Consider the following 12067-nt stretch of genomic DNA (forward strand, 5'->3'; position numbering starts at 1 on the left):
TGCTGCTTTCAAAAGCTGTCACTACATTTTTCGATGTTAAAATCTCATTCTCATTTTTGTGCTATAAACATAGCCACTGCTGTTTTGTGTGAAAGGCAAGTGAATTGTGTCAGTACAAAAGCTTGATTAAGGAACTGAATACAGATGAGATTTGTATTATAAATGAATATATAATTATATGTGCATTAGATTACAGGGTTCAGTTGTTAATTAGATGGCGTAGAGCTGCTGGGGATGGTGCAGACTCTGCAGAGAGAATGAAGCTGAAGAAGTGAAGAATTAAAAGCACCTCGCTGTCTTTGGCCTCTGCCGTTTCTTCCACGGCATCAATTATCTGCGCTGTCAGCCTCTCAGATGCTGCTTCAAAGGGGAGGTATTTCAAGGTGACACCACAGTAGAGGGGGTCGGAATGGGACGGGGAGAGCTGGCGAGGATTTTTGAAAATCTTTTGATCACTCTTCACCTCCTGGAAAAAAGTCTTAGAGCCGAGGAGAGGAGGAGTTTAAAAGCTGTCAGGGGAGCATTTGACTGGAGTCCACGGTGTCTGCCTTTTAAAATTGTTCCCTCGCTCTAAAGGGCAGAGATGTGCTTCTCAAACTTTTTTCAGGGGGTTGCAGACCAGATCAGCAAAACAGACAAGATACTGTAGGCTTATAGTGGGTAGTAAATAATAAACTCAATTAAATACAAAGCATTTTCCAGATAGCATTTTTTGTTTTGGCCTTTCATTGGGTGGTATCATAATATAAAGGGTTAGTTCACCCAAAAAATTAAAATAATGTCATTAATTACTCACCCTCATGCCGTTCCACACCCATAAGTCCTTCGTTGAACTTCGGAACACAAATTAAGATATTTTTGTTGAAATCCGATGGCTCCGTGAGGCCTCCATAGCCAGCAATGACATTTCCTCTCTCAAGATCCATTAATGTACTAAAAACATATTTAAATCAGTTCATGTGAGTACAGTGGTTCAATATTAATATTATAAAGTGACGAGAATATTTTTGGTGCGCCAAAAAACAAAATAACGACTTATATAGTGATGGCCGATTTCAAAACACTGCTTCAGGAAGCTTCGGAGCATAATGAATCGGCGTAATGAATCATGATTCGGATCGTGCGTCAAACCGCCAAACTGCTGAAATCACGTGACTTTGGCGCTCCGAACCGCTGATTCGACACGCTGATTCATAATGCTCCGAAGCTTCATGAAGCAGTGTTTTGAAATCGGCCATCACTAAATAAGTCGTTTTTTTTTTTTTTTTGGTGCACTAAAAATATTCTCATCGCTTTATAATATTATTATTGAACCACTGTACTCACATGAACTGATTTAAATATGTTTTTAGTACATTTATGGATCTCCAGAGAGGAAATGTCATTGCTCCCTATGAAGGCCTCACAGAGCCATCGGATTTCAACTAAAATATCTTAATTTGTGTTCCGAAGATCAATGAAGGTCGTACGGGTGAGTAATAACTGACAGAATTTTTTTTTTTTTTGGTGAACTAACCCTTTAATTGCTCACATTTTGTCCTTATAATTCATTTTGGAGTGGGATTCCACTTAACACTGATCTTAGCATTAAAATAAAAATATATAGGCTACTGTATAATATAGATGAGATATAAAATTGAACAAATTAATTAGGTTAATTATTGTTGTGAGACATAAATCAGTGCAAACAGTTTACTATCCTGTATAATTGCACCTAAAAATCATGGATAGATTTGTGTCCCTTTTAAAGTACTACTAATCCCAAGATTCTCGCAGGAGGTCCATGATTTCCGGGAATAGTGTTGCCAGTGGGAAGGTGCGCGCAGAGGGACTTGTTGGAAATGACGGGAGCAGAAATCCTGTTTCACACAAGAAATCACAACAAACAAGCCGGGGTCTAAGGCAGAGAGCACCGAGCCAGCGGAAAACAGGGTGTGTGTAAACTATAAAGAGCAAATGTCATCGCTGAATCTTGAGGTGTTTAGCTGGTTAGCACGTTAGCTCGCTCCACACCTGCTAGTCGGCTCATTTGGGCTGCTTGATTTACACGCATCTCAGTGGACACATGCTCGTTTATCACATGAAACATATTTATTCCCCCTCATACAGCACATGTCATGGGGAATTCTTGTTTAGATGATATATTTCAGAGGTCTCGCCATGTTTATTATAATAAACTGTAAAGTTGTGGTTCAGTTGTTTGGCTACAGAGAGACATTAGCTGGCTAATTAGCTGATTAATCTGCCCACTGACCTACATTCCACTACAGTCGCTATGAATAACTAATCTGCGTTTAACTATTTAGGTGTTATTAAAAAATAATAAATAGCTTGAGTTGGGTAGTTATTGGTACTGAATAGGACTTGTGTAAATACGGGTTTTCCCCCTTTATCAGCGGTTTAGTATTTATTAGTGTCGAGAAATGTTTAAGTAATACATCATTTAAAAACAATTAAAATGAATACATTTAATGAGAATCGTTGATATTCGTATTGATAAGTGTGATGGTTTTTGGGACAGTTTGGTAATATTGTTATGGTTTCTCTCAGGTAATGCTCAATGGAGACGCTCATGAGTGCCGTGGCCCCGCGTGCACCGGCGACGGTGAAGCGGGTGTCCGAGGTGGACTTCCGCTCGGGCACGACGTTGGAGCAGCTGTCAGCGCAGGTGCAGGAGCTCGTGCAGCTGGAGCAGGAAGAGTTCGGTGACCAGACCGCGCTTGAGGTGCACACGGCCAAAGACTTCATCTTTAATATGCTGGGTGAGGATGTCATAGTGAACGCAGATACATAAATATACACATACTATAAAAAAAAAAAAAAACATTTGATTTGTTTACATGCGTTTTCATGATCCCTGTGTAGAGTCACCTTTCTCTGTAAATTCTGTCCAGACATCATCATATTACTGCTGAAGCTGATTGGGTAAAATGAGCACAGTAAAAAACACATTATGATGAAGATGAAAGTTTTATATATATATATATATATATATATATATATATATATATATATATATATATATATATATATATAACATGTGAACACTGCCATTTAATCCATTTATGGGATATTTGTATTGGCTTTGGCTTTATTTATCCAGGTCTCTGACCCAAGTGAAGCTGTTTGTCCAGCAGGTGTCTCTAGTTCTCCTTGTTTTTTTTTTTTCCCCCTCAGTAGTTCACACCAGATCTTTCTCAACACCCATTTCTAATCCATTGCTCTCCTGTCAACATGTACACACACAAACTAAATGTCATCCATTTTTGTATGACATAAGCGAGGGTGAGACAGATTTGCAGAACTGTATTGTTCTCTGAAATTATCACTGGAGCTGCTTCACATAATCCTGTCAAATGCTGGATTTGGTGACAGTTTCTCTTTTTCTCATTCTATTTTTCCCTCCTTGCCTGCTGTTTTTTTTTTAAGCCATAGCCTGTTCTCTCCGCAGTAGGAAACCTTTTTAGCCTGTAGCTCTCTTCTGTTTTTGTTTCACATGTTGCATTGTTACCTGTGAATCATTCAGTACTTGGTTTGTTTGTCGTTTACTTGAGGACCTTTGTTTACTGATGTGGATGGATGGATTTTTTTTCTGCTATCCTGCCAGTGCAATGTTTGTTTCTTTTTGCCTGCCTCCTGTTGCTTTCATTTGTTACATCTCCCTTTTTTCTCTCGTCTTTAACCCCTTGATGATCAGCCAAAAGCTTCCTACTTATTTTTTCCTGTTAGCTGTTTCCATCGCTCATTCTCTAAAATATGCAGACATTTTCAAAGCAACATCCATCACACACCTACTGAGAGTGATGGGTAGACAGCTTTTTATTTTTATGCTAGGTAGGGTGCTCCTTAGCATTCATTTGGAATGCTCTGCCTCGCTATGTATGATTGGAAAAACTGATGATCCACTTTTGATGACCCTTGTCTGTCCATGAGTGTTTAATGTTAAGTTTCTTCAGAAGACCAGAAAAGAATAGATTCATGTAAATCAAGTTCCTTGATTTAAATTGGCATTGAGCATTTTAATTATGATGATTTCTGTTTCCACACCTCCATGACCTGTGAACATTAACATACCATCTGCATGCCAGCTTCTAGACTCACTACAATCCTGCAAACATATTTCTCCCAGAGGAGCTAATTAAACCGAAATGGTGTTAAAAATGTAAAGGGCGAAAGGGATCATTGTTATTGTAGAAAAACAAAAACCACTCTGCTTCGATGTCCTGGTGTGAAGGTCACTGGGTCCCTGAAACAAATACCGTAAACAATTTTAAATTGCAAAGACGCATATTGTTCTTTTTGTGTAGTCATATCGGCTTTTGCTGCCGCCTTATTTTTTTTCATTTTATATTCCTTAATCAGATAAAAATCTGATTAATGGATTATATCAAAGACTGGTGTTTTTTTTCCTCAGAATTGCAAGTTTATATCTCACAATTCTGACTTTATAACTCACGATTGCATACGAAGTCAGAATTGTGAGATATAAACTCACAATTATGAGAAAAGACAGAATTGTGAGATATAAACTGAGAGAAAAATTCAGAATTGAATTTATATCTTTCAGAATTGAGTTTATGTCTCGCAATTCTGAGAAAAAAGTTAGAATTGTGTGATAAAAATTCACAATTGTGAGTAGCCATCTCATGGGTGTTTGTATCGAGAGTACAACTCTAATAAGCATTTACTGTAAATAGTTGTTGTCAAAAACTTGACGGATTTATTCAGACATCAAATTTTGAAAAACAGTACAAAAAATATTATGAATATGTAATACAGTGCATATATTTATTAAAATGCTCTTTGTTAATTTTTTAGCTGACTGTCGAGTTTATAGTCATTGAATGGCTTTTCTGAGGTATAAGTAAGGTAAAATGTTTTATTGTCGTCTTTCCGCGGTTGAAACACTGAGCAATTACATGACAAATGATTAATTTTAGTAAGTTGTACTGTATCTTTCAACATACCTTCTGATGTTCATTCATGTTTATTTTGTGCTGTAACTAGTAGTAAATTGGAAGAGATGATCGGTTCACATACCAATGCGGAACAGCTATCCATCACACAACATTCCATTCATTCATCGTCTGAAAAAAAGCATGACTAAAAGATCAATATCAGCTCATCAAAATGATAACTGATTAAAATATAGATAGTTATTTTTACCCAGCCCTAGTGAGACTAACAGACCTACACTGTATTCCAAATTATTATGCAAGTGACACATCGGTAAGATTTCAGTACAATAAACATTCAGATTTTAGTTTTTCTAAGAAAATGTTTGTTTATTTATCCATGTCTTTTTAGATAACTGGTATCAATCTCAGACAGAATAATTTGCCAGGTCTATGGAAACCCTACTTAGAGGTTGTTCCACATTATTAAGCAAGTCACAGTTCTCATGCAATATGCAGAGGAAGAAAAATCTTTCTGAAGATGAAAAGCATGAAATGGTGCAATGTTGTGCAAAAGGCATGAAAACAACTAATATTTTGTGAAACTGAATGGAGATTATCAAATTATCATAAGATTTGTGAGTGATTAGAAAACAGCAGAACTTGGTCAGATAAAGGCTTAATAATGAAAGTTCCTGTCAAAAAACATAATTGCATTAAAAAGGCAGCTATAAAAAAGCCTGTTTTGAGCAGCAAACAGGTATTTGAAGCTGCTGGTGCCTCTGGAGTCTCAAGAAGCTCTCCATGCAGGCTGGCAGTCGTGCGTAAAGATGCATTTCAGCCATCACTAACCAAACCTCACAGAGAGAAACATTTACAGTGGGTTTAGAAATACATGAAGACTCATTTTTAAATAGTTTTATTCACTGACTAATGCTGTACTACAATGGATGGTCTAGATGGATGGATTTCTGGATGGTTGGTGAATGGCCACCACGTTCCAACAAGACTGCGACATCAGCAAGGAGCTGGCGGGTGATGATTTGGGCTGGAATACTGGGAAGTGAGATGGAGGGTATTTAAATGACTTTTGCAAGATATGTGGAGTTCATAACTGGCCATTTTCAGCTATGGTATAAAAAGGAGGATAGTGCCTTCTGAAATGCAATGCACTATGCACTATCCCATGCTGCAAAAAAAAAAAAAAAAAAAAAAAAAAAAAACACACCAGCAATAAAACTGTTTGAAAATGTATTTCTACACACAATGCAAATGTTTCTCTTTGCTAGGTTTGGTTAGTGGTGGCTGAAATGCATCTTTACGCACAACTGCCAGCCTGCATGGAGAGCTTCTTGAGACTCCAGAGACACCAGCAGCTTCAAATACCTGTTTGCTGCTCAACATTTGTTTTATTATAGCTGCCCTTTTAATACAATTAATTTTTTTCTTTCCTTAATAAGCCTTTATCTTACAGAGTTCTGCTGTGCTCTAAATCACTCACAAATCTTATGATAATTTGATAATCTCCATTCAGTTTCACACAATATTAGTTGTTTTCATGCCTTTTGCACAACATTGCACCATTTCATGCTTTTCATCTTCAAAAAGATCTTTGTTCCTCCCCTTATTGCATGAGAACTGTGACTTGCTTAATAATGTGGAACAACCTCTAAGTAGGGTTTCCATTTACCCAAGTAGACCTGGCAAATAATTGTGTCTGAGAATGATACCAGTTATCTAAAAAGACATGGATAAATAAACAAACATTTTCTTAGAAAAACTAAAATCTGAATTTATTGTACTGCAATCTTACTGATATGTCTCTTGCATAATAATTTGGAATGCAGTGTAGATATAATTATAGCTCTGCTTCGTCCAGCATATATACACATTAATCGGACACTGATCATGTATGCATCTGTTATGTATTTCTTGGACAGATTATGTAGCATTATTATAACTGTACATTAAAAACATGCCTCTTGTTATTTAAACCCACAATGTTACAGTTATTTATCTTGGAAACATCACAGAATGCAGTAAATGTCCTATAGAGGTGACCGATTCCAAACTCCAGTAGGCCTACATTATGTGTAACTCATTCTTTGACAGCAGTGCATGTTGGGCTCTGATGTATTACTTGTAAGTGCATATGCTGACCAGCTTCCCTTTGGCATCTGTCATGGAGAGTGAGGTTTTGTATTGCTATTATTATTCTGTTTTTGTTTTAAAGTGGTCAATAATGTTGACTGTATGAGGAAGTGATGAGTGAAATGCACCTGGTGTTGATGGTTTCTGCCTGTAGGGACTGATAAACATAATGAATTAATTAATTAATTTGCATGAACAAATTGGTAATTAGTAAAGCTATTGCTACTTGTGTTGGACAACATGATTTTAACACCCCTAGCAAGACACCAATTCTTTTCCTTATTTTCCTAGTGAAGGATCGTCTGTAGATTATGGGTCATTAAAGCGCTATTAAGTAACACATACATATGGCAGCTGTACTTAGAGTATTCAGTAATTGTCCTCTTCTCAAAGCATCTTTATAATTTGTAGATTGAATTTAAATGAATCGAGTGTCTGATAAATAATTCTAAAGAAATGTGTGTTGACCAATTTCTACCTTCATAAAATATTAAAAAGCAAGATGCCCGTTTTCATTAAAAATATTCCACTGGAGATTAAATGTTAATTTTAAAGAATTTAAGAAGCTGAGCCACATTTGAAAATGAGAGCAATGGCTTGAATTGCAAAACAGAGTTGAGGGAGACTATCAAGTTATATCTTTCACTCTGAATGAGCAGAAATTATTTGACTTAGACTGAGAAGAGGTTTAGGGAGATTTGTGTCATCTTAGGAAAAGCATCATCTTCCTCGGTTTCCCTCCCTTTATCTGCTTTTATCCCTCACTCACTTCAGAAACCAATTATTTAAATAATACTGCAATTTTTAATTGTATTTTGAGATTGTAGTCTTAGAGGTGTGTTTCTGGTAATATGGTTTATGACATTGCCAACAGCTTTTACTGGATAATCCACTGTCATAGTGCAAAAAAGATCTCTCTTGTACTATGACAGTGGCTCATCCAGTACAAGCAGCTGGCGAGGGTTTCTGCAAAAGGGATTTCTCACATCTGTTCTAAAGCCCTATATTCTTACATTATTTAAATTTTGACTGTAGATATTTGAAATCGACACCCAAACAAACCCCTCCCTTCATTGCTCCGCCCCCAAAATGGCAATAAAAGAGGTCAGGAATTGGATACTTGTTATAAAATTAATTTATATTCCACTTATTGATTCCTGTGTGCATATTTTAATGTGGTTTTAAACCAAGCACAAGAAGACGCAAAAGAGAACTCAATTCCGCAAGTGTGCGCTGTTTTCTGTGCTGGGCATATCCAGAAAGCCTAAAAGCTGCCTCTCATAGTGCACGAATACTGAATTGAGTTCTCTTTTGCATCGTCTAGCGCTTGAACGGACAAATACACACACAGTTATGTCAAAATATCCTCGTAAATACAGTGGGTTATGTCTTATTTTAATGTAAACTGTTGAACGAAAATGCATGTGTAATAATAAATTGTATCCATGCATTAGGTCTTAAAGTGACAGCAGGCTAATAAACCTGCTGCTGTCTGTCATTACTGTTAATTAAAGAAAAAAAAGAAAATCACTTGCTGATCTTGACTGAATAACTATTGTAGCAACATTTGATTTCACCTTAACTAATTTACATTAGTCCTGTTTTTACTAATTTATATTAGTCTAGTTTATTTATTAGTTGTTCTTTAGGCTGAAGATTTTTGTTCATGGTATTCAGCTGTAACAGAATGTCTTGCAAAAAGACAGAATAAATATGTTTGATATCTACATGTTTGACCTTTTTTTTTTTTTTTTTTTTTTTTTTTTTAACCATATTGGAATCAAAACTGGAAATAGATAAGAATCGGAATTGATAAGCAGAATCTGAATTGGAAATGAAATCGTTAAAATTTAAATGATGCCCAAACCTAGTGATCACGCTATGCAACACAGGCAACCACTAACAGCTGGTGCATCAGATGGCTTGCGCAATTATGGATGAATAACCATATATATAATATAATGTTGATTCAACAACAACCCATTCAACAGCATATCTTGAACATCAAAAAACAATGTTATTCACACATCAAGCAGATGTCATGTCCTAGCCCTTGCCTGATTGTAACACTTCTTCTTCCAATTATATTCCTCTGACCTTTTCCTCTTGGTAATGTTTCAGCCATCTCTCTTTCTACAGTTTTACACTTGCTTTCAGCATTTTGAGCTTAAATTGTTTAGACCTGTGATAACGTTGCCCTCTCCTCTCACTCCTCTTTACCCACCCCCATGTCTCTTTGAAGACTGGTGATATTATATTATATTATTTTTGTCATGAATCTTCTTCCTCTTCACAGGCCTGGTGCAGAAGGTAGACAAGCGACTACCGGTTGCCAATGAATACCTGCTGCTGTCAGGTGGGGCCAGGGAAGGTGTTCTTGACCTTAACCCAGAGTACCTAGGTGACTACGCCAAAGGTGTTGACTTTGATTTGGACTTCACTCTTCTTGTGCCTGCTCTTAAACTGCATGACCGCAATCAGCCTGTGACACTGGACATGAGGCATTCCCCGCCATGCCATTCATGGCTGAGCCTGCGCCTCTGCGACCCTGCGATGCTGGCGCGTTGGCGTATCTGCTGTCAAGATGAGATAAATAAAGAGAATAAAGATGTGGAAGATGAGGAGGAAGAAACTGGTGCAGTACAAGGCTCAATCCCATCCCTGCAGCATCCTCAGTCATTAGATGGGTGCTACTTCTCTCCGTTGTTGGTTGCCGATTGGTTCTGGAGTGTAGTTGGGACAGCGGTGGAAGACTTGCGGCAGAATCCTCAAAGAGGGATTCCGGTTCCGGATCGTGTGGAGCGGAATGGTCCTCTAACAACACTGATTCTCACTGCAGGAACTAGCCGTATTCTCTACGACTTGCTTCCAGTGGTGTCGTTTCGTGGCTGGCCGGCTGTCGCACAGGGCTGGCTCACGACCAACCATTTCTGGGACGGTAAAATAACGGAGGAGGAGGCCATCAGTGGATTCTACTTGCTTCCATGTTATTCACCTGCTGCCAGCCCCACAACCAGACCTGACCGCGAGTGGAGACTTGCCTTCTCCCGCAGTGAGGTTCAGCTAAAGAAATGCGTGCCCTACCCAATGGCACAAGCCTTCCAAGCGGCTAAAGCTATATTGTCAAGACTGTTAGCTCGCCCTCGCACCGGCCTTAGCCTGTACCACCTACGTACCTTGATGTTTTGGGCATGCGATCGCTTGCCTACCAGCTTCCTTAGCTGTCCAGATCATGACACACCTGCACGGCTCTTCCTTGGTCTTCTTGATGACTTGGCTCACTGCGTTCTGGGCAAAAACTGTCCCAATTACTTCCTCCCCCAGTGCAACATGCTAGAGCACCTCACGGACAGTGCCGCCCTGTTAGTTGCGCGGAAACTTGCTCATTTACGTTCTGATCCTGCAGAGCACTTAAGAGCAGCTTTGGAGCAAGCACAACAGGCATGCCAGCTCAAACGAGAGGCCGCGGGAGCTGGGAGCAATGGGCATGGGATGTCATCTCCTAGCCATGGATATGGTGCAGGATCACCACAGGATGACCGGCTAGCACAGCGACTACAACAGCTGGTGACAGAAAACCCTGGCAAATCTATTTCAGTTTTCCTCAACCCAGATGACGTTACACGCCCTCATTTCCGCATTGACGACAAGTTTTACTGAGTGGACTGAGCTGGTTTACACACTGCCCAGTGTACAGAAACCCTTTATGACTGAACTTATAGAGGACATAGTCATGTCACTGTATTAAACCAAATTGTAAAATGATCTCCACAGAGTTGTTTTCCCTTTGTCTCACTCAAAAAGGCTGACTACAATCAAAGCAGCTGCTTTATGCTCCATTGATGGTTTCACAGGTGTCACAAATGTCAGGGAGAACAAAAGTAATAGGGGGAAGGATAGATTTTATTTATGTGACACAAATCAAAATTCAATCGTATCCTGAGGAAATCCCCATTGACGGACTGAACATCAAGTAGATTCAATCCAATTATAAAATTCTGTTGAGTTTTGAGAGTTGTCTTTTTTTTTTTCTCTCTCTTTACCCACTACTCTGTACTACTGAGATTAGAAACTACTACTATTTTCTGCTGTATGAGGGCAGTAGAACTGGAAAACCAACTAGGCCAAGGTACATTATGATGAAACCAAACGTAATGTTTTGTGTGTGTGGAGAAGTTTGTGATTATTGATCACATACTTTTCTTTCTTTAGTCTGTCAGTTACCCTGCTTGCTCCCTTTCTCAGGTACTTTTTATTTCTTTCTTTTAACTCTTGAGTTTTGAGCTGTTCTACAGTCTAAAACAACAGAAAGAGAGAAAAAGACAAGGAGTAACTCGCAAATCCAGGCCTTGTCCGTTATGTATAAGAAGCTGTTGTACAGCCCGTAGAAACAATCTTTTTGAAGAAAAAAAAATACTGTGCAAAGATATTTTTGTTTACTTTTTAGATTTAGTTAGATGCCGATGATAGTATTTCAAGGTTCAGAGACTGTTTTCGATGATATATAGTGATAGGCTGTACTAACGACACTGATGCTGATTGTGTATCCTCTTGGTTCCTCATTGAATTCTAATCTACACATAAACAGTGTGTGTTGTAGTGTAAGGGCTTTTCTTTGTCAGTCATTATTACATGTTTGAATAAAATGAAAGTCTTTGAAAGTTAGATGTTTTCGAAAAGGTTTTGTGTTAAAGGTTTGCTGACACTGTTTGAACTGTAATGATAGAAAGAGTAGAGTGGGCAACAGAGGTTCAGAGAAAGGATAGAAGGAACGTGTAAAGAGACAGAGGAGTGCATCTAAGCGTTTTGTTTTTTGTGAAGAAGTCCTAAAGTATCTCACTCTTGCAGATTTGCATTGGTAGCTGTGGGAGGCAGAGATGGATGGAGAAAGTCAAACACGACGTCCACTGGATAGATTAGGCTGAACCAGTGGGACTCTCGGGACCGCAGACATCTGCTCTCCCTCACTCATTGTCGCTTTCTGTTTCCTTCCTAAATCCTTCCCTCTTCATCAGCCTCCA

The 12067-nt window shown here is 38.5% G+C and overlaps 1 protein-coding gene across 1 annotated transcript; it reads left to right on the forward strand.

The window, feature by feature from the left end:
- The first annotated feature begins 1801 nt into the window (after window positions 1-1801).
- On the forward strand, window positions 1802-11088 carry tmem102 (transmembrane protein 102). The gene is made up of 3 exons (XM_067401795.1): window positions 1802-1932; window positions 2551-2762; window positions 9343-11088. Exons 2-3 carry the CDS (start codon window positions 2561-2563, stop codon window positions 10704-10706), a joined length of 1566 nt encoding a protein of 521 aa, XP_067257896.1. The 5' UTR covers window positions 1802-1932; window positions 2551-2560; the 3' UTR covers window positions 10707-11088.
- Window positions 11089-12067: the final 979 nt, after the last annotated feature.

Source organism: Chanodichthys erythropterus, chromosome 11, assembly GCF_024489055.1.
Source record: "Chanodichthys erythropterus isolate Z2021 chromosome 11, ASM2448905v1, whole genome shotgun sequence".
NCBI lineage: Eukaryota > Metazoa > Chordata > Actinopteri > Cypriniformes > Xenocyprididae > Chanodichthys > Chanodichthys erythropterus.